The following is a 23541-nucleotide window of genomic DNA, read 5'->3' as shown; positions in this document are numbered from 1 at the left end:
ACTTCACAGTCGCTTGGTGGCTGTAACCCTCTGACGATCTTCCAGAGTTCCAATAAACTTGACTCCGATCATTGTTTTCCCAGCCTTTCCAGTGTTCCTGGAGGACCCTACCCAGAGGGCCCTACACCACCGAGTTCACCAATATCACTCAGTTCCGTGAGTGACATTTTGACGTTTACATCCTTCTGCTAACGTCTTAATTTAACAGTGTGGTGGCTTCCCTGGGGGCGCAGCGGTTAAGAATCTGCCCGCCAGTGCAGAGGACACGGGTTCGAGCCCTGGCCCGGGAAGATCCCACGTGCCGCGGAGCACCTAAGCCCATAAACCACAAGTACTGAGCCGGCGCTGTAGAGCCCCTGAGCCACAACTACTGAAGCCCCCTTGCCGAGAGCCCGTGCTCCACGACAAGAGAAAGCACCGCAATGCGAAGCCCGCGCACCGCAACGAAGAGGAGCCCCTGTTCGCGGCAGCTACAGGAAGCTAGCGTGCAGCAACGGAGGGCCCAACGCAGCCAAAATATAAAGAAGTAAAGAAATAAATCTATTAAAGAACACAACAGTGTGCACTTTTTTTCTGAAAGGAATAACAAATCATAAGGAACAGAAAACTAGAAATTTCTCTAGCATCCGGGACCTTGTGAAAAATCAATAAAATGATTTATTTTATATATGCAAGTCAAAATCTCTTTGTACAGTTAAATTTCTGCAAATTAATACAAACATAACAATACTGCTCCATATAAACCTTTGTATAAACATGAAAGGAAATGTATACATTATTTTCTCTTTTAGTGCTTCTGAAGAACAGAAGCGCGAGTCCACCTGAAGGCTTCCTGTCGTCACCTGCGAGAACAAATGTCAGGGCTTGAGGCAGCCTCAGGTGCACTTTGTAATGTCTCCAGACACAACAGAACAGAGTTGGAGGTAGATTGTTTGGTGACTTCCCCTGCCCCTCCCACGGAGAAATAAGTTACCCAAATAGCAGCTCTCTTCCTCTTTGATCCAAACTGTCCTGAATATTGCATGGGTTTAAAGGCACAACTAGGAATGGTTGAAAACTTTGTTCAGCACACACAAGATGCCCAGTTGGCCTCTGAACACCTATTCTTTCTAAGGGACATAGTAAGAGCGTCAAGTATTGCTCCTCCTGCACGCGGCCCCTAGTCACTCTGCAAATGCCCGGGACGGCCAAGTGCAAGAGTGAGCCCTTATCCCGTGTGGTAGGGGCGACAGGGTTGACTGATTTTAACCTGCTGGATTGATAACATCACCTTCCTCAATTGGGAAAAGTAACAACAAAACAGCCAATTAATACTTTCAAAGAAAACTCATAGGGTGAAAGCCAGCTTTTCCCGCCAGAGCATCTGAAAACAGAAGGCTCCACGGCTCTTTTTTAGCCTCTGGAAGGCAGTTCCCTTGACTACAACCTCGTAGGATACTCAACGATATCCCGTTCTATCCTACAGCACAGGAAACGTATTCTTTGTTCCTCCTTGGTCTTTGCGTTAACATCATGATCTGCTGTTGATGTGATTAATGTTCTTGACAAGGTGGTGGGGTTCTATTTTTTCTAGTACCTTCTCAAGGTACTGAATTAAGACTCGTCTTTTGAACCTAAAAAAGAAAAAGAAATTTTGTTAACCAAAAGGTCCTTAAAGCGTTTATGATGCGCAAGGCACCGTGCGGGGTACAAGGTGGGACTGGCCATGCACACGGGAAATAGCAAATGTAGGTTCGTGTAAACATAGGGCTTAGCTAATACCGAGAGAACCAACTGAGAGCGCAAGCCCACCTCAGACTGTGAGGAGTGCAGAAGGCTCCACAGACCTGGATGAATGAGCTGGCCTCAGGTAGTATTAATCTAGACGCCTCTGGAGACAGCCGTAACTATGACTGAGGGCCAGGCCTTAGGAAAGCAAAAGGCAGGGCTTCCCTGGTGGCGCAGTGCTTAAGAATCCGCCTGCCAATGCAGGGGAAAACGGGTTCGAGCCCTGGTCCGGGACGATGCCACGTGCCGCGGAGCAACTAAGCCCGCGAGCCGCAACTACTGAGCCCACGTGCCACAGCTACTGAAGCCCGTGTACCTAGAGCCCGTGCTCCGCAACGAGAGAAGCCACCGCAATGAGAAGCCCACACACTGCAACGAAGAGTAGCCCCCGCTCGCCGCAACTAGAGAGAAGCCCGTGCACAGCAAGCCAGACCCGACACAGCCAAAAATAAATTAATTAGTTTTTAAAAACGAGGAAAGAAAAGCAAGGCGGCACCAGTCCCTCCACCTGTCTTGCATTGGTCCCGCCTTAAAGTAAAACACAATGAAGAATTCCTCTTTACACCCACCTTGCAGCTTCCTTGATGGTAAATTCAATGAATTGTTTCCTCACTGCAAGAGGTCCTTGCACTCCTTCAAGCAAAATGAAAATCCTTTCATACTCTGAAGATATTAAAAAAATTAGTATTCTTTAAAATACGGATGAAAAATAAAATTCAATCTCTGCACATCATCAGTAACCACCGCTCGTGTGTGGAAAGTTAGGTACAGTGCGTATTTGAAACACTGAAATCGGGACATCTGCACATACCTGCTAGGGAAACTCGAAACACTAATTAAATGTGGTCCGCTGAATAACGGCCGCCCAAGCTGTCCATGTCCTAGTTCTGAGAACCCGCGAACATGCTACCTTATACGGCAAAAGAGGCGTTGCTTGGCAGATGGGATTAAGCTATGGCTCTGGAGATGGGGAGGTTATCCATGTTTATACACGCTGCCCAATGTAACCACAAATATCCTTATGAAAGGGAGGCAGTAGAGCCGGTCAGAAAGGAAAGATGTAAGGGTGGGAGCAGACGTTAGAGAGGAGAGAAGGGGCTAAATTGCTGGCTTGAAGAGGGAGGAAGGGCCCACGAGCGAAGGAGCACAGGCAGCCTCTAGAAGCTGGAAGAGGCGAGGAAGCAGATGCTCCCTAGAGCCTGCAGAAGGCACCCTGGCCCGCCAACGCCTTCATGCTGGCCCGGTGAAAATAACTGCAGATCTGACGTCCCCAGCTCTAAGACACGACAGTTTCGAGCCACAGAGTTTGTGATGACGTGTTTCAGCAGCAAAAGGAAACTATTACGGCGAGTAAGGGGAAAACGAGAGAGAAAGGTGTATTGGGGTGTTTTTTGGGTAAAGCAAGAGGAATCATTTTAAATTATGTGAAAACGCAATACTTCCCCAAAGCGCACCTCTCAGGAGACACCTTGAATCTATTCTGAATCCTAAAAGGCAAGGGAGCTCCCGTTACATTATCGGTAGATGTTCTTTCACTACTTACTTCGTCCAAATTTTCGAACTTCCTTCATTAACTGGTGTTTTATATCAGCGTTGATTCCTTGCGCCATAGCGGGAGTAATTTGCGACGTACTCGGCCCAGTTTCCAAAGCAGGTGTTGCCGAGACTTTTCGATCATCTACAGAGACACCGCAGTTCCTGGTTCCTCCTGCGAGTGCATTACTACCGGGATTCTGCATCAGGTCATCCTTCCTGAGACCAGTGAAGTCATCGGACAGAGAATCCGCTCGGTCGGGTGGGCTGCTACCTCCTGCCGTGTTCACAAGCTCTGCGGCGGCAGGTTTTGACAAGAAGCCATCGGGTGAGATCTGACCATTTTCCATCTTCTCCTCGTGAACATCGTGCGTGGCAGTGACATCTGGAAACCAAGTTAACAAGTGGAGCTGTGACGTCGGTGCGTTACGGCAACCCCACGGGGACAGCGCGGGGCCCCTCGGCTCCGAGGAAACTGTTTCGTGAAGCAACACAGGAGGTACCAGATGGAGCCCGAGGCCCCTCACACTGAGCTCAGGAACGTAATACGACAAGACGCACTTTCTTCTCTTCACGGCCCCTTGAATACATACGGAAACCAAGGAAGACGGTACAACCAATACACAGCCTCGGGCCCCTGGTGCTGAGCGTTTAGCTGCAGCTTGTGCTTTACAAGCTGAAAAGCAGCAAGTCTCACTTGGTGTCATGATTTCTGTCATTTACCTATGAAATGCCATGCTCCGCCGAGCTTGACATCAGATTACGTGGCTCCCCGCGCCCCCCCCCCCGCGCCGTCTCCCGCCTCTCTCCCTCAAAAGGTCTGAGCAAACAGAGGTGGTGGCCATTAGATCCGAAGGCTCTGTACGTCCCGCATCACCCCACCCCAAATCCCTGTCAGTATTCGATCCTCCTCCTCCATGTTCCCTCTCTCAGAAAAGTGTGTTTCTTTTTACTCCAGGTCTGACAGCTCGTCTCCACTGACGCGTCCTGCTCTGGGCCGGGCGCCGTGCCAGGAGCTGGGGAGCCGCAGCCAACAGGACAGACGCACACGGTCCCCGCCCTTATGGAACCTCCATGCTCGTGGGGAGGCCAGGCCGTAAGTGCACGAGGATCCAACACGACTCTTAACAGTTTGCATTCGTGGCAGGGAGGAAGCAAGCAGGGATGGGACAGAGGGCACGAGGGGGAGCCCCAGTGGACCACGTGGTCGGGAAGGCCCTTCGGAGGGGGTGGGCTCTGGGCGGGGCCTGGAGGAGGAGCGAGCGAGCCGGCCCGTGCACACGCAGAGGAAGCGGTCCAGGCTGCGGCGAGGGCACGTGCAGGGCCCCGGCGAGGGGACCGGCCACGGAGCACAGAGCAAAGGACAGAGGCACAGAGACAGCAAGGAGGAGACGACAGGCCACGTGTCAGGAGAGGACGGCGGGGCCAGGTCGTGCGCAGCTGGCAGACCAGAGTCGGGAGTTCAGGTGGTGCTCTGAGTGCCTAGCAGAGGAGACGATGGGTCTTCAGGATGGATGTGGCGTGATCTCTTCTCTGTGTTGGCGTGAACACTTTGTTTGCAGGGCAGAAAGTGACTTAGATGTGGAGAAGATGGGAAATGGGGACATCAGATAAGAAGCTATTGGAGTAGCTTGTTGAAAGATCATGTCAGAGTGGAGTAGACAGAGAAAAAATGGTGGGATTCAGGAATCTTTACAGGGAAAACGACAAGGGTAAGCAGAAAAAAAGAATGAAAGGGGGTTACGAGTATGAGAGGAACACCAGTAGGTCACAGAGTATAGGAATCCAAGAAAGTTTCCACGGAGGAGAGACTGAACAACTGCGTCAAATATGGCTGAGAAATTAATGGCAATCTCAGCCAAAACTACTGAGATTGATAAGAACAGCTCCAGTAAAGTGTAGGAGGCAGAATCCAGACTCTACTGCGTAAGACCATGAAGAGGAGGTGAGAACAGTCATTCTTACCATCTTCCATGGACACGGATGAGGCCCAAACAGAGGATTCTCCCTCTTCTTCCTGTTTCACGGACAGCAGGTCCATACTCAGCTTTTCCTTAGACGAAGAAGGATTCTCGGGTTCTCCACAAAGTTCCGTTCGGTTTTCAGGCCCTACAGTAAACTCCGCTTCATCACTCATCATTTCCTGAGAAACATCAATGCACATGTTCCATTTGCAAGAAAACTCCAACAATCACAAAACTGCAAACAGTTTGCATATGTATATATAACCAAGAAGTTCAATCATTAATTTGAGTTTCCACCATGGTCCAATATTTACCATACCTCAACAAATACAAATACTCTTTTCAGAAAATGCAACTGAATTTTAATCCAGTCTATAGTTTAAGAAAGGAGGAAGCTGGGACTTCCTTGGTGGTCCTGTGGTTAAGAACCCGCCTTCCAAAGCAGGGCGTGCAGGTTCGATCCCTGGTCAGGGACTAAGATGCCACATGCTACAGTGCAACTGAGTCCACACACCACAACTACTGAGCCCCACGCAGCACAACTCGAGAGCCCGTGTGCTGCAACTACAGACCCATGAGCTCTGGAGCCCATGCGCCACAACTAGAGAGCCTGCGTGCCACAACTACTGAGGCTGCATGCCCTGAAGCCCACGCATCAGAACTAGGGAGAAGCCCAAGCACCGCAATGAAGAGCCCATGCACCACAACGAAAGATCCCATGTCCCACAGCTAAGACCCGATGCCGCCAAAAATGAATGAAAAAGTAAATAAATAAATAAAAATTTTCAAAGGATGAAGCTAATACACAAGGTGCTGTCCAAAGCCAAACATGGTGTAACCATGAGTAATCAGAATGCTTGGGGAAAGGGCAACTGTCAACAAAAAAGGGCATTACTTTTCTAAGGGGAAATAATTCCCTTTCTTTGTCCTCATTTTATTTTATTTATTTCTCAAATCAGTTTACTGTTTTTATTTTTTACTTTTTATTTATTTATTTTTTGTCTGTGTTGCATCTTCGCTGCTGCGAGCGGGCTTTCTCTAGTTGCATGAGCAGGGGCTTCTCTTTTTGCAGAGCACGGGCTTCTAGGCATGTGGGCTTCAGTAGTTACAGCGCACGGGCTCAGTAGTTGTGGCTCGCACCCTCTGGAGCACAGGCTCAGTAGTTGTGGCGCACGGGCTTAATTGCTCCGCGGCATGTGGGATCTTCACAGACCAGGGATCAAACCCGTGTCCCCTGCATTGGCAGGAGGATTCTCAACCACTGTGCCTCTTTGTCCTCATTTTAGAAGGCCAATATAAACTGGTAACAACATCTCACAAGGACATTTGAAGAAAAGAAACCTATAGGTCTTTATACTAATATCTCTCCTGAACTTAAACCCAATAATCCTAAACCAAAGAATAATAAAATATAATAATATATAAAAAGGATATACATCCTGTCTTCATGAGGGTATACTGCAGGAAGGTAAGATTGGTTTAAAATTCAAAAATCAATGTAATGCTTAACAACACTTAACAACAACAACAAACCAAGGGAAAACCTGATCACTTCTATAGATGGTTTAAATTTCAGCACCTATTCATGATAAAAACTCTCCACAATCTAGAATAGAAGGCAACTTCCTTAATCTGATAAAGTGTACCTACCCCCTAAAAATCTATAGCAAATGTCACACTTAATCGTGAAATATCAAACATTTCTCCCTGCCTTTGGAAAAAAGGGTGTTCACTATCCATTCAACAATTTACTGATGGTTCTAAAAAGTGAAGTAGTACCAGGAAATTATAATAGTTGTAAAGTTTGGAAAGGAAAAAGCAAAACTGTCATTATTCACAGATGGCATTACACAGAATATGCCAAAGAATATAAAATCATTAGAGTTAATAAGTGAACTTAATCAACTTATTAGTTATAATAAAAACCACTTTGTGGTTATTATTATTACCAGTTTTCTATTCCCATATAATAGCAACAAATAATTAGAATATGAAATTTTAAATGCCTTTGATAATAGTATCAAAAACATCAAATATCTAAGTAAAGAGTGCTAGAGCACAACACAAGAAGTAAAAAACATCACTGAGAGAAAGTAAAGACCTCAGGAAACAGAAAGAAATACTTTTTGCATGGATTACAAGATTCATTATTGAGTTGTTACTGTCAATTCTCTCCAAAATGATCTCTACTAATCCTATTTAAAATCCCACCATGAGAAAAGACGGCCTCTTCAATAAGTGGTACTGGGAAAACTGGGCCGCTACAAGTAGAAGAATGAAATCAGAACACTCCCTAACACCATATACAAAAATAAACTCAAAATGGATTAAAGACCTAAATGTAAGTCCAGACACTATCAAACCCTTAGAGGAAAACATAGGCAGAACACTCTATGACATAAATCACAGCAAGATCCTTTTTGACCCACCTCCTAGAGAAATGGAAATAAAAACAAAAACAAACGAATGGGACCTAATGAAACTTAACAGCTTTTGCACAGCAAAGGAAACCATAAAAAAGACGAAAAGACAACCCCCAGAATGGGAGAAAATATTTGCAAATGAAGCAACTGGGAAAGGATTAATCTCCCAAATATACAAGCAGCTCAATATCAAAAAAACAAAAAACCCAATCCAAAAATGGGAGGAAGACCTGAATAGACATTTCTCCAAAGAAGATATACAGATTGCCTACAAACACATGAAAGGATGCTCAACATCCCTAACCATTAGACAAATGCAAATCAAAACTACAATGAGATATCACCTCACACCGGTCAGAATGGCCATCATCAAAAAATCTAGAAACAATAAATGCTGCAGAGGGTGTGGAGAAAAGGGAACCCTCTTGCCCTGTTGGTGGGAATGTAAATTGATACAGCCACTATGGAGAACAGTATGGAGGTTCCTTAGAAAACTAAAAATAGAACTACCATATGACCCAGCAATCCCACTATTGGGCATATACCCTAAGGAAACCATAATTCAAAAAGAGTCATGTACCACAATGTTCACTGCAGCAGTATTTACAATAGCCAGGACGTGGAAGCAAGCTAAATGTCCACTGACAGATGAATGGATAAAGAAGATGTGGCACATATATACAGTGGAATATTACTCAGCCATAAAAAGAAACGAAATTGAGTTATTTGTAGTGAGGTGGATGGACCTAGAGTCTGTCATACAGACTGAAGTAAGTCAGAAAGGGAAAAGCAAATACCATATGCATATATATGGAATCTAGAAAAATGATACTGATGAACCTAGTAGGGCAGGAGTAAAGAGGCAGATGTTGAGAACGGACTTGAGGACACAGGGGAGAAGGGGAGGCTGGGGCAACATGAGAGAGTAGCACTGACATACATACACTACCAAATGTAAAATGGATGGCTGGTGGGAAGCTACTGCATAGCACTGGGAGATCAGCTCGGTGCTTTGTGACCACCTAGAGGGGTGGGATAGGGAGGGTGGGAGGGAGCCTCAAGAGGGAGGAGATATGAGGATATATGTATACGTATAGCTGATTCACTTTGTTTTACAGCAGAAACTAACACAACATTGTAAAGCAAATATACTCCAATAAAGATTAAGAAGGAAAAATAAAATAAAATCCCACCATGTTGCATTTTGGTGAAAATTGACCAGCTGATAGTAAAAAAGTGTATGGAAATTAAAGGGCTTAGAATAGCCAAGATAATCTTTAAGAAAAACAACAAAGTTGGAGGACACGCACTACCAGATTTGAAGATTTACTACAAAAGTACTGTAATTAAAACAGTCTGGTAATGGAGCAAGGATAGGCCAATACACGAATGGAAGAGGACAGAGAATCTAGACACAGATCTGGAAATATGCTAAACAGCTGGATTTATGACACAAGGTCCCCTGCCAACCACTGTGGATAAGATAGTGTTTTCAATGTGTCCAGTTATGTACACGGGAAAAAATAAAGCTTGCTTCTTACATCATCCCATTACACAAAAATTTATTAGAGATGAATGGGAGACCTGGTGGAAAATTTAGAATATTATCTTCACAGCTTTAAGGTAGGCAAAAATTTATTTTCGAGGATAAAAAAGGACTAACCAAAAATAATAGATTGTCTAATTAGACATAATTAAATTTGAAACTTCTGTTTACTGAAAAGACATGATTAAGAGAATGAAAAAGCAAAACATGTATATAGAAGATACTCAAAATTTTGTAGATATATAAATTGGATAAACATTTATACATTTAATTATTCGTATATTCATATATATCTATGTATTGTATAATCAATTTAAACAATGTATATAAATATTTGTGCATATTTATGTACGTATATATAATTGGATATATCCCTCTCTCAAAAAATCAGTGAAATCCAGAATATATGCAGAACTGTAAATCAATTTAAAACTTACAAACATCCTAATAAAATATGGGCAAAAGACCTGAAAAGGCACTTTGCATGAGACATACTCAAGTGGCCAATCCATATCTAAAAGGTGTTCAACTTCATTAATCAGCAGAGGAATGCAAGTTTAGACATAATGAGAAGTCACTGCACACCCACCAGAGTGAAATGAAAGACTGCCTGTAGAGCAAGTGTTTGTGAGTATGTGGTCCAACTGGAACTCTCATACATTGCTTGCTGAACCCAGATTTCCACCTAGAAGCTCAAGGATATAGTTGAAAGGTTAGCTAGAACTCTCTTAAGGCTGAGATAAAGAAATCAAGAAAATACTATTGAGCAATCTGCTTTGAGTTGCAGCAAGGTTAATTCTTGGAGCAATAGAAAGCATGAACTAATGGAGAGTTTCTTTAAGGTGTTGCTGTGTGAACAACTCAGCCTTGAGTTCCCCCTGCAAAAAGTGTGAAGTGCCCTAGTCTGTTTCAGGAGAAGAACAGTTTTAATAAGACCCTGTGAGAGGGAGGAGGCATATTCCCCTCAAAGGAAAAAATAGACCAAAACAACAGACATCAACCTTGCCAGTGAAGAAAAAGCATATCCCCATATGTTGGCTATTGTTACTTCTCCTTTAGTGAATTGCTTCTTCTTGAAATGCTCTTGACTTTCCCAGCTACCATGTTTGTCCTTTTCAAACTGAGTGATATCTTTTTATATGTTGAGAACATATACCTCATATCTCTAATATTCATTGTAAATTTTTCCCCTAGCTCGTTGCAAGCTATGCAGTATTCTTTTCTTAAAAATTTTTTTGCTGTTTAAGATATTTGGAATGAAATAAACCTAATACAGAAAATAAGGAAAGAAGTTAAAAGGAAGGCAAGACAACACAACTTTCCCTATGAATGTTAAAATTAAATAATAACCGGGAGTTATTATGGTCAAGATGATAAGAAAATAATGCCTTCACACAAACTTCTAAATTGCTGCAGTTCTTCTGGAGGTGCATCTGTCATGATTTCTTCCCATGAGATACTACTTCTACTAATTTAAAGAGATGAATTTTATAAATGCTTTCATACAAATACTGTATTATACATAAAGATTTATAAAATTGAAAAATCACAAATAAATTGGATGCTTAACAATGCAGAAGTAAATAAAAATCATTATATAGCTATATGATCAAATACTTTGCAACCATTAAAACACAAGTTTCAGAATAACATTTATGATCTAGAGAAAAGGCTTCTGACATAAGTTAGAAAAAAATGTAGCAAATTCTAAGATATGTAGTATGATCTCAACTTGGGGTAAAAAGCATAAATATTTGCACATTTAAAAACTGCTGTGTCCTCAATCAACAGGCGAAGAAGGGCTATACTGTCCTGGCCTGAGTGATTTAACCTGACTATCAAAGGCAAATTGATTACCTACTACTAAAGGGGCTATGGAGGACTATGATATATCTAGAGAGCTACTTGATACTCCCATGTTTTGTGATTAAAGTCAGTACACAGTGTATGTATATCAAATCATCACAGTGTACACTTTAAATATCTTACAATTTTATTTGTCAATAAAGCTGGGGAGAAAGTCAATGGATAATTATAATAACCTAATTGAGGCAGAACATCTAATGGCCAAAGCATTCAAGAATGAACGTTGAGTCTCCTCCCCAGGGAAAGAACCATGAAGAGCTGAGTGCTGACTGAGGACAATGGTATTGAAAGAAGGTAGTTACAAATACCAGCAATGTGACCTGCTGCACAAACCAGGACTGTAATAGTATTTAGCCTGATGAGTTAATAACATACCCCTCCTCAAAGGGAAAACAAATAAATAGGAAAGCAAACTATATTTTCAAAGAAAATTCTTAGGGCCAAAGCCAGATTTTACTGACATAGAATCATAGCAATAAAAAGCTCCACCACTTTTTCTTTCTGGAAGGCAATTCCCTTGAATGCCATATTCTAAGAAACTTCAGCAATATCCAGCACCATCCTACAGCACAGCAAGCTTTTCTTTGTTTCTCACTGATGGTTGTAATAGGATTATGTTTTGATGTAATTAACTTTGTTGTGAAGATGGTGGGAATTTATTTTTTTAGTACCTTCTCAAGGTCCCAAATCTTCTTTTAAATCTGAAAAAAAACAGGTATTTCACTAACCAAAAGATGCCTAAAACACCTCTGTTGTATAAGACATTGTGAGGGATACAAAAAGGAGCTTATAATCTACCTGGGATTATAAAATGAAACCCCATGGAAAGTTTCAGGATACAAAATCAACACACATAAAGCATTTGCATTTCTATACACTAACAATGAACAATCTGAAATGGAAATTAAGAAAACAATTCCATCTATAAGAGCATCAAAAAGAATAAAATACTTAGAAATAAACTTAACAAAGAAGGTGAAAGATTTGTACACTGAAAACTATAAAACATCGCTGAAAGAAATTTGAGAAGACACAAATAAATGGAAAGGCATCCCATGTTCATGGATTGGAAGATTTAGTATTGTTAAGATGCCCATACTAACCAAAGCAATCTACAATGTAATCCCTATCAAGATCCCAATGTCATTTTTTACATAAATAGAAAAATTGATCTTAAAATTCCTGTAGAATCTCAAGGGACATTGAATAGACAAAAAAATTTGAAAAAGAATAAAATTGGAAGACTTACAGTCCTGATTTCAAAACGTATTACAAAGCTATAGTAATTAAAACAGTGTGTTACTGGCATAAAGGCACACAAATAGACCAATGGAATAGAATAGAGATCCTAGAAATAAACCCTCACCTATATGGTCAAATGCTCTTCTATATGGGTGTCAAGGCTACTCAATGGAGGGACCTCCCTGGCGGTCCAGTGGTTAAGACTTCGCCTTCTAATGCAGGGGGTGTGTGTTCGATCCCTGGTCAGGGAGCTAAGATCCCAATTGTCTCACAGCCAAAAAACCAAAACATAAAACAGAAGCAATATTATAACAAATTCAATAAAGACTTTAAAAAATGGTCCACATCAAAAAAATCGTTAAAAAGAAAAATAAAAGACTACTCAATGGAGAAATGAGTGTCTTCAAAAAAATGGGACTTACCTTGTGGTCCAGTGGTTAAGACTCCACGCTTCCACTGCAGGGGGCGCAGGTTTGACCCCCTGGTCGGGGAACTAAGATCCCACATGCCACACAGCGTGGCCAAAAAGTTTAAAAAAAAATGGTGTTGGGAAAACTGCTTATCCACATAAAAAGAATGAAGGGACTTCCCTGGTGCTCCAGTGGCTAAAACTCTGTGCTCCCAATGCAGGGGACCCAGGTTTGTTACCTGGTCAGGGAACTAGATCCCACATGCTGCAACTAAGAGTTCACATGCTGCAACAAAAGATCCCACATACCGCAACAAAGATTCCACATGCAGAAATTAAGACCTGGAGCGACCAAATAAATAAATAAATAATTTTTTCAAAAAGAATGAAGTTGGACTCTTATCTTACACCATAAACAAAAATTAACTCAGAGTGGATTAAAGATCTAAATGTGAGACCTAAACTATAAAACTCCTGGAAGAAAACATGGGGGAGAAGCTTCATGACATTGGACTTGGCAATAATTTCTTGGATATGACACTAAAAGCACAGACAACAAAAGCAAAAATAAACAAACACTGTAATGCAGAAAAGGCTTTTGCAGGGGAATGAGTTCAGAAGTTCAGTTTAAACACATGGAATGGATTGAGTTTTAAATGTCTCTTACACATGCCAGTGGAGATAACATGTACGTATTTGAATTTAAGTCTGGAATTCAGGAGTAAGTTGTAGTCTAGAGTTATAAATTTAGGAATTGTTGAAATACACAACATATTTAAAGCTCTAAGACTATGTGGGATCATCTAGGGAGAGAGTATATTCAAGGGAAGAAGGCCCAGGATCCAGATTTGGGGACCTACAATATTTAGTGGTGGGAATGAAAAGAAACAACTAGAAAAGGAGAATGAAAAGAGTATCGGCAAACAGGGAAGAAATCAGGGAAATGTGGTTTCTGGAAACCCAAGAAGATTTCCAGGGAGGAGTGAGTGAAAAACTGTATCAAATACTGCTGAGAAGTTAAAAGCAACAAGGAGCAGACACTGGGGACTTGACATGACAGTTTCAGTGGAGTGGAAGTTGCAGAAACCAGACTCCTCTGGATTAGAATATGAACAGGAGGTGACAACATGTAGACCCATCCTCTTGTTGAGCCTATCCTCTCCTACTGCTTCAGGAACCTGCTCCATCCTCCTAACACTTGCAGCAACTCCAAATTGTTGCACCATATTAGATTCTCTCTCTTCCACTTGCAAACATGTTCATACCTCTCTGTTCCTCAAAGACATAATTACCATTTTCCTTCCTATTTCATTAAAAGCAAGGCCATACTCTACCTTCTCTTAGATGAGGAAAGACTACTGGGTTCTTTAGGACTTTTCATTTTGTCTTCAAGTCCTGCAGCAAAGTCATCAGCTTCATCAGTCATCATTCACTGAAAAAAATCAGTCAACATATTCCATTAATGACAAAAATACAACCATCACAAAATTCAAAGTCTTCAAATGTGTATACAACTATGCGTTTGAACCATTAATATGATTTTAATCATGGGGCAAAAATTTGCCATCCCCCAAGAAACGCTCTGTTCTCAGAAATGAGACTTAATTTTAATCCAGTTTAAGTGAAATAAGGAAGTTAAAATGCAAGGTGTTGTCCAAAGCCAAACATGGTACAACCAGGATTAATCAGAATGTTTGGGGAAACAGCAGCTCTCATCAACCAAAAGGGAACAAACGCATAATTACCCCTTGAAGAAGTACAACTCATTCTGCATCAACCCTTTTTTAGAGAAAGTCCTTCTTTTGTGTGTGTGTCCTTTTATACTTTAAACTCATCATTAACAAATACTGATTACCACTTTACCCAGTGCTACACATAGATGGTGAAGGGTGAAGGGTAGGGTGGTTTGAAAATGTAAGTCCCCTCACCCCCAAACACAAGGAGATTCAAATATGCCCACCTAGGTGCTGGGTTGGTGGGGGGTACTTTTCAATGTTGGGGGATAAGGATCAGAAGTATAGAAGGCCATCCTTAAGCTGTTATCATCCAAGGATAACAAAGACTATGTCCCCCCCATTATTTGAATAGAGTCATGATAAAGAATGTTTCCATACCACTTGCATTTCCCATAATAGAAGAGTCCAAAGAGGGTGAAGACATTTCACTGAGCACTTACTACCTGCCAGGTACAATTCTAAATGCTTTACATCTATTAACTCACTTAATCCTCTGCAGAACCCTATGAGTTAGGTGTGATTACCATCCTCATTGTTATAAATGAGGAAACCAAGGCACAGAAAGATTAAGGAAAAATCTAATTAATTGAGGATGGGGTAGATGGAATACAATTATGCCTAGTTTTTGTTAGACAAGCGTTATTGCATGTTCTGTACCTTAATACCAATGGTCTCTTCCATGAGTATAGATATAATGTGCCTCTCCCATCCCTCTCAGGACTGAGATAGAGCTCCAAAGAAGAGCCACCCTTCAGGGCTTAGAAAGAATGCTCAAGGGAAAGTACCACTCCCAGGACAGTTAGAGCACCCAAAGAAATGTCCCCACCAGGGCTGAGATAACAGCTCCCAAGGAAAGCCCTGCTACTGCATAGCTGAGATAGGGTCCCCAAGGAAACTTCCTCCCCCAGTACTGACATGAACACCCAAGAAAGAGTGCCATAACTTGGTTGAAATAGAGTACCCAATGAAAAGTCCTCTCCAGGGCTTAGAGGGAACGTAAGGGGAAAATACCCCCATCCAAAAGGGTTGAAATCCAGTTCTTGTTGGAGAGACCCAGCTGTGACTCAATGTGTGGCAGAGAATTTTTGTGGTGCCACAAACCCATCCTCTGGGATTAGAGATGTAGCACCCAAGGAAGAATCCCTTTGGCTAGGGCTGAGATCAAACACCCGAGGGCAAGCCCCTCCTTTAACACTACTGAGATAGAAGGCCCTAGGAAGAGCTCCTCCCTGCCATGGGGCTGAGACAGGGCACTCAAGCACCTCCCACCCATGACAGAGATACAGCATCCAAGGAAGAGCCCCCGCCCCAGGGCTAATATAAAGCACCCAAAGTAGAGTTCCTCCCAAAATCTAAGAAACAGCCCCAAACCCAGGGCTGAGATGGACCAATCAAGGAAGAGAGTCCCCACTACACGGCTGATAAGCAAGCAAGGAAAATCGTTTCCCCCAACATAGCTGAGATGGGGAGCTCCCACAGGAACGTCCTCCCCCAGCACTGAGATAATTACCCAAGGAAGAGATCCTCTCAATGGACTGAAATAGAGCACTCAAGGAAAGCCCCTTCAGCAACACAGCTGAGAGACAGTGCCCGAGGGAAAGTTCTCCCGCAGTGAGAGAGATATGGTCACCCAAGGAAGAGTCCCCCCACCCCATGGCTGATCTATAGTACCCAAGGAACAGTTCCCCCTCCCAGGGTTGAGATAGATCGCCCAAGGAATAGTACCACCCTCTAGACTGAGAACACACAAGAAAGAGCCCCCTTGCAGGGTAAAGCACCCAAGGAAAAGTATTACCCCCACCCAGGGGTTGAAATCCTGACCTTACTGAAGGAAACTAGAAGCAACTCAGAGAATGACAGTAAAGTTGTGGCACCACACCAGTGGAAATTTCTAGAAATCTGCCTCTGGGGTATCTGAGAATGTTGTATACAGAGATGTCTCACCAGAAGCAGTCTGATGTATACTACTGCCTGAGAGGGTTTCAAGGGAAGCTGCTGGCCATCGAGTGCTGCTGGCCACTATGCCCTGCACCAGCCTGGCAGTGGAGAACCTGTGTGCAGTGCAGGGCCTGGCATTGGAGAAGCCTGGTGCCCAGCAGGAACCCTCTGTGCCAGCAACCCAGGACCCAGAAGCAAGACTTTCCCCTTACAATGTCTCTGGCGCCCTCTACAGACAAACTTCTGTGACAACTGTTATAAGAAGAAGAAAAAACAAAAATTAAAGGAAACCACCATTTCCACAGATCAGACCAAACAGATTAATTTGGAGCTGAGAGGCAAGAAATGGATAACCAGCACACTGTATTAACAAATAAAGGAGGAAAGTCATACAATCATCTTAATCAATGCAGAAAACACAAGCGATAAAATGCAACAACTATTCATGAGGACAAAATTAAAAGCATGTGTTAAGAAGTGAATCTGGGCTTCCCTGGTGGCGCAGTGGTTGAGAGTTCGCCTGCCGATGCAGGGGACGAGGGTTCGTGCCCCGGTCCGGGAAGATCCTACATGCCGCGGAGCGGCTGGGCCCGTGAGCCTGCGCGTCCGGAGCCTGTGCTCCACAACGGGAGAGGCCGCGACAGTGGGAGGCCCGCGACCCCGCGACAGTGGGAGGCCCGCGTACAGCAAAAAAAAAAAAAAAAAAAAAAAAGAAGTGAATCTACCAGAAATCTATAGTGTACATTATTCCTAGTTGTGAAAAATTAGAAGTATTCCTTGCAAGATCAAGACAGGGATGTCAAACACTTCTATTCAACACTGCACTCCCAGAATCCCTAGCTTGCACCCCAAGACAATAAAAGATAAATAAGTTATTTGGCTAAACTAAAAACTCAAAGTTGTCTACAGACAAATAAAGAATTTGACAAAGAGAAGAGATATAAAGTCAACACATAAAAATTAATTGTATTTCTATATAACAGCATCAAGGAATTCAGGAAATGTAAGTTTTTAAGCTATTACTAAAATTAGCAAGATTATATAATAAATAAATATTAAAGATATATATAGGAATATATACATAGCATATATGAAATAGAGAGAGAGAGAGAATGTGTGTGTGTGTGTATGGAATGAATATAACTAAACATGTCTAATAACAGCAGACAATCATAAAATTTTATTGAAAGATATCAGAGAAGACTTAAAGCAAGGTCTACACACAGGTAGGAAGACTCAGTGCCCACTTCCCCCACCCCTCAATTTAATGTATAAATCTAACACACTTACAATCAAAATTCCAATAGTTTTTCCACAGAACTTGACAAGCTGATTCTAAAATCTATATGGAAAAGTAAATGCCCAAGAATAGCCAAGACAAACACAAAGAACAAATTAGGGGGATCTGCCTTACTATCTCAAGACTTATTATTATTAACCTTTAGTAATAAAGACAGTGTGATATAGATGCAGAGGCACACGAGCTGAACAATGATATAGAATAGCAGAGCCCAGAAATAGTCTCATGCATATATGGGAATGTGATACATTTCAGAGGTGTCATTGAAGATCGCTGGGGAAAGACTAGACTTTCTTTTTGCAGCATATGGTGCTGAGACAATTGGCAATCTATGTGAAAAAATAATATAATTGGATCTCTTCCTCACACCATATACAAAAAAAATTTCAGATTGATTAAGTACTTAAATGTGAAAGAAAAATTAAGACTTTAGAAGAAGTTAGAGAAGAATATCTTTAAGACTTCAAAAATAGGAAAATATTTCTTAAAGAGGACACACAAAAAAGCCCACTAAACATAACAGGAAAGGTTGATGCAATAGTATTGGTAATACTCTTGTTCTTAAGTTTGATGTGAGTTTACACAGGTCCCTTTTGTTAAGTTTCAGCTTACATATATGCTCCACACATTTTTGTATGGACCAAATACTACATTATAAAATGTTTGACTGCAAATAAAAGGCATATAAATTACGGCAGAGAAAGAAGTCAGTACCCTTAATAACAAAGGAAGAGATAACCCAACTTTTAGCAGAAATCTAGTTTCACTAGTGAACATGTAGTTTAAAGAAAGTATTATAAAGGCAGGGTTAACATTAAAGAAAATCATAAAAACCAAAAATCCTAGCAAGCTGTTATCTTTAATGGATACTTGCTTCATCCCATGAATGCAAAACTGGGTCAACATTTGAAAGTCTATTCTTATAATTCACCATTGTAATAGGTAAAAGAAGAAAAAAAACACATGACTATCTCAATAAATACCAAAATTACATTTGACAAAATTCAAGATCCATTCCTGAATTTTTAAAATGATAAAAAGGAGTAAGATACAAGGTTAATATACAAAAGTCAATTGCTTTCCTAAATGCCAACAATGACTACTGGAATTTGAAATTTAAAAAAGAATACCATGTACAATAATAGCACCAAAATAATGAAATACATATAAATCAAACAAAATATGTACAGGATCTCTATGTGGAAAACTACAAGATCTATATAAATGTAGAGATATTCCATGTTCAGAAAATGGAAGATTCAATATTATTAAGATGTCAATTCTTTCCACTGTGATCTATAGATTCAAAGCAATCCCAATCAAAATCCCAGCAAATTATTTTGTAGATAACGACAAACTGACTCTAAAGATCATAGAGAAAGATGAAAGATCCTGAATAGCCAATGTAATACTGACAAATAAAGACAAAGATGGAGGGCTCACACTACCCAATTTTAAGACTTGGTGTAAAGCTACAGTAATCAAGACAGTGTGGTATTGGTAAAAGAGTAGACATGTAGATTAACGGAATAGAGTAGACAGCCCAGAAATAGACCCACACATATATAGTTGACCTATTTTTGACAAAGGAGCAAAGGCATTTCAATGGAGAAAGCAGAGTCTTTTCTCATAGACCTAAATTTAAAGTGAAAAACAATAAAACTTCTGTAAGAAAACATAAGAGAAAATCTAGATGGCTTTGGGTTTGGAAATGAGCTTTTAAATGTAATACCAAAGGCATGATACATGAAAGAGAAAATTGATAAGTTGGACTGTAGTAAAATAAAAATTTCTCTGTGATAGACATTACTATGAGAATGAAAAGGCAAACCATGGACTGGGAGAAAATATTTGCGAAACACATGTCTGTAAAGGACTTGTATTCAAAATCTACAAAGAAGTCTTAAAATGCAACAGTAAGAAAACAACCGGATTTCAAAATTAAGCAAACGATCTAAACAGATACTTCACCAAAAGAGAAATACAGATGGCAAATAAACATATGAAAGATGCTCAACATCCTTTGTCATTAGGGAACTGTAAATTAAAATGAGATATCACTACACATCTATTACAATAGTTAAAATTTGAAACCTGACAATACCAATTGCTGGCGAGGATGCAGAGTAACAGGAAGTCATTCATTGCTGATGGGAAGGCCAAATGGTAAGGCCACTTTGGAAGACAGCTTGGCAATTTCTTATAAAGCCGAACATAATCTTACCATATGATCTAGCAATCATGTACCTTGGCATTTACCCAACTAATTTGAAAAAATAGGTCCACACAAAAACCTGCATGCGAGTGTTTATTCATAATCAGCAAAAACTGGAGATGTTTTTCAATAGGTGATGGATAAACAAACTGTGGAACGTCTACACAAGGAACTATTATTCAGAGATTTTTAAAAATGAATTATCAAGCCACAGAGAGACATGAAGGAAACTTGAATGCATATTGCTAAGTGAAAAAAGCCAGTCTGAAAAGGCTACATACTGTATAATTCCAACTATACAACACTCTGGAAAAGGCAATACCATGGAGACAATAAAAAGATCAGTGGTGAACAGGGGCTCAGGGGAAGGAGGGGGTTGAACGTGTGAAGCACAAGGGATTTTTAGGGCTGTGAATTTATTCTATATGATAATGCAATTGTGGATACATAACACATGGATTTGTCAAAACCCACTGAACTTTAGATCACAAAAAGTGAAACTTGATGTATATTTTAAAAAATCATTTAGGTCAGGGGAATCCCAGGATAGAATGCAGAATGTGACAAAACTAACTATATTACAAATTTTTGAAACAAACGTACTGAAGCGAGTGGGCAGGAAATGTGCTGACCTAAGTAACTTCGGAAATGAGTGGAGTCTATAAAACGAATGGCAAAAAACCCTTACACAATCACTGTGCTTTGGTTGAAAACGTTGTTTCCCATGGGAATATGTGTTAACAATTCTGAAAACACTGCACTTGTACACTGGAATTAAACAATTCAAGTAAATGGGTAGCAGACGGTGGGAACCAGGTCTCTCAGTGTAGGAGTGGTTTACAGATAAGCAAGCGGAGGAGGTTAGAATGATACATGTGGTGGTGGATCAAACATCAGTAAGAACTTGTGTTTCACTTAGTAGAAATAAAGATGTTACATATAGGAATATTTATACATATGTGTATAGGTGCAGGTTAGTACACACCCATATATTTCCTTGCCCCGTTAGCTGGAAGGGTCTTGAAGAGCGAAAACCCCAGGAGCAACTGAGCAGAACTAGGGCCCAGATCTTGGTTTCTAATACCATTCTCCAATAAAAAGAACTAGGTTCCTTGGAGAAAAGGCTGACTCTAGGACAGGGGAAGGAAATATACAAGATGGGCCTGGAACATCTCATAGTGCCAGAAAGTAAGAAATGCTAGGGAAAAAATCCACAGTAATGGGAGTGATGTCAAAGGGACACAACAGTCAAATGAAACAGCTACCAATGTTCAAAACTGGAACAATTTCAGCAACAAAATTAAGTAGTATTACATAACCCAGGGTACAAAATAAATTAATATCCATGAGCCAAACTCATATAAATAACATATTAACTAAATTAACAAGTGGGGGAGAAAAGACATACCTCCCATGCAGAATTCCAAATAACTGATGTAGATACTCCGTCCTCAAGGAGGTGGAGCATATAACTCCCTACTCTCTAAGTGTGGGCTGTGCACAGTGACTTCTTTCCAAAGAGGACAGTATGGAAAGGGTAACTCTACAATGGAGAAACCTGACAAACACTGCTTTAGGTGATCAAGAATAACAACAACAGGGAATTCCCTGGCGGTCCAGTGGTTAGGACTCGGCGCTTTCACTGCCATGGCCCAGGTTCAATCCCTGGTCAGGGAATTAAGACCCTGCAAGCTGCGTGGCCCAGCCAAAAAAAAAAAAAAATCAACGGTTAAAATTCATGTTAATAAATGTGTGCCCTGGGTATGATAACAATGGCACACATAATCCAAGTCTAATAATGGTTAAAAAAAACCCACTGGACAAATCCCACCAGAGGCACATTGTACAAAATACCTGACCAGTATTCCTCAAAACTGTCAAGGTCACCAGAAATAAGGAAAGTCTAAAAAACTATCACAGTCAAGAGAAGCCTAAGAAGACATTGCAGCTAAATGACCCGGGACAGCCAAATAAATACATAAATATTTTGAAATGAAATTCTAAAGTGTAATGTGGTATCCTGGATGGAATCCTGGAACACAAAAAGGACATTTGGTAAAAACTAAGGAAATCCGAATATTAACTCCAGTTAAAAATAATGTAGCAATATCTGTTCAAGGACTGTTATCAAATGTACCATGCTAACATCAGATGTTAACCAGTGGTGAAACTGAGGCGGGCTATGTGGGAATTTTCTGCACCACCTTCCCAATTTTTCTGTACATCTAAAATAGTTCTAAAAAATAAGTTTATTTAGAAAATACCATTTTAAAAAGGAGGTAGAAGGACAATTTAAAAGAGACTAGAGAGACAAATTAACCAATGTAATTTGTGAACCTTGGTTGGGGCAGCTATAAAAGTCATTCTGAGGATGCAGGGGTAAATTTGAATAGATGAGACAGTTCATCCTTTCCTTAAGTGTGAGAATGGTATTGTGGTTAAATGGGAAAATGTCTTCACTCTCATAGGAGATGCATGCTGACATATTTAGGAACATCACGATGTGATGAAGTCTGGAACTCACCACGAACAATTCAGGAGGGTTTTGAAAGAAGCACATTTGGAGAGAACAAAAGCAAAAGTAACAAGATGTTAGGAAAGGTGAATCTAAATGCAAAGTATTTGGGCACTCATCAAACTATTCGTTCACACTTTCTGTAAGTTTGACATTTTTCAAAATAAAATTTTAGGAAAAATGTCAATAGGATTTTAGAATTGGATAAAATGATACTAAAGTTCATCTAGAAATATAAACATGCAAGAATAACTCGGGAAAAAAAATCCTGAAATAATATTGTGGTATGGACTAGCAGTGCCAAATATGAAAATGCATAATAATTTAAAATAATTAAAAGACTGGTAATTTTTGCAAAAGACTGCAGAGCTCAGCAACAAATCTAAATATATATGGAAACAATGTATGACGGATGGTTTTTTCAAATCAACGTGGAAAAAAGTCAACAAATAGGGTTGGGATTAACCAGATAACTATTTGGAAGAGAAAAATCTTGAATTCTTACCTCACTCCTTCCACCTAAATAAATTCCAAATGAAGCAAAGATTTAAAGGTTAAAAAAAAAACTTAAAAGTACTGGAAAAATACATTAAATTTATTCTTAAATGTAAAGAAGGCCTTTCTAAAGCAAGGCACAAATCCCAGAAGCCATAAAGACTGATAAGTTTAACTACATAAATAAATAAAACTCAGGAAAATATTATTAAACATATGACAATGGACCAATTTTCTTAGCTTACAAAGAGCTCATACAAACTAATAAAAAACAAATCATCTAATAGAAAACAGAACATGACCACACAGTTCACAGGAAATGAAATATAAGTAACCAATAAACATGAAAATGTGTTCCATCTCCTTCATTAAAATGCATTATAACTTCATTAAGATGCAAAATACCATTTATTCACTTTCAGATGATCAAATTTTTAAAAGTTGAGGGCCCAGTATTGGCAAGAGCCTCATAAATAATTATCCTTATACATTATATGTGGAAGCATAATTGGGCAAAATTTCTGGAGATCAGTTTGGCAACAACTACTGACCTGAAAATGAAAACCATCCTTTGACCCAGCAATTCTATTGC

The 23541-nt window shown here is 40.6% G+C and overlaps 1 protein-coding gene across 2 annotated transcripts; it reads right to left on the bottom strand.

Annotated features, from left to right (window-relative positions):
* Window positions 1–634: 634 nt before the first annotated feature.
* LOC131748968 (integrator complex subunit 6-like) lies at window positions 635–22520 on the bottom strand. Of its 2 annotated transcripts, XM_059051392.2 has the most exons (6): window positions 22464–22520; window positions 14085–14182; window positions 5266–5443; window positions 3311–3685; window positions 2337–2430; window positions 635–1613 (listed from the first exon to the last, which is right to left on the bottom strand). In XM_059051392.2, the coding sequence occupies exons 3-6, from the start codon at window positions 5438–5440 to the stop codon at window positions 1511–1513; spliced, it is 747 nt and encodes a 248-aa protein (XP_058907375.1). In that variant the 5' UTR covers window positions 5441–5443; window positions 14085–14182; window positions 22464–22520; the 3' UTR covers window positions 635–1510. The 2 variants fall into 2 exon arrangements, with proteins under 2 accessions (XP_058907375.1, XP_066880377.1); XM_067024276.1 differs by lacking the exons at window positions 5266–5443; window positions 14085–14182; window positions 22464–22520 and having other exon boundaries at window positions 3311–4063.
* Window positions 22521–23541: the final 1021 nt, after the last annotated feature.

The sequence above is a fragment of the Kogia breviceps genome, chromosome X (genome assembly GCF_026419965.1).
Source record: "Kogia breviceps isolate mKogBre1 chromosome X, mKogBre1 haplotype 1, whole genome shotgun sequence".
Lineage (NCBI taxonomy): Eukaryota > Metazoa > Chordata > Mammalia > Artiodactyla > Physeteridae > Kogia > Kogia breviceps.
The sequence above is the reverse complement of the archived record's forward strand: the minus strand, read 5'-3'. Positions and strand labels throughout refer to the sequence as shown.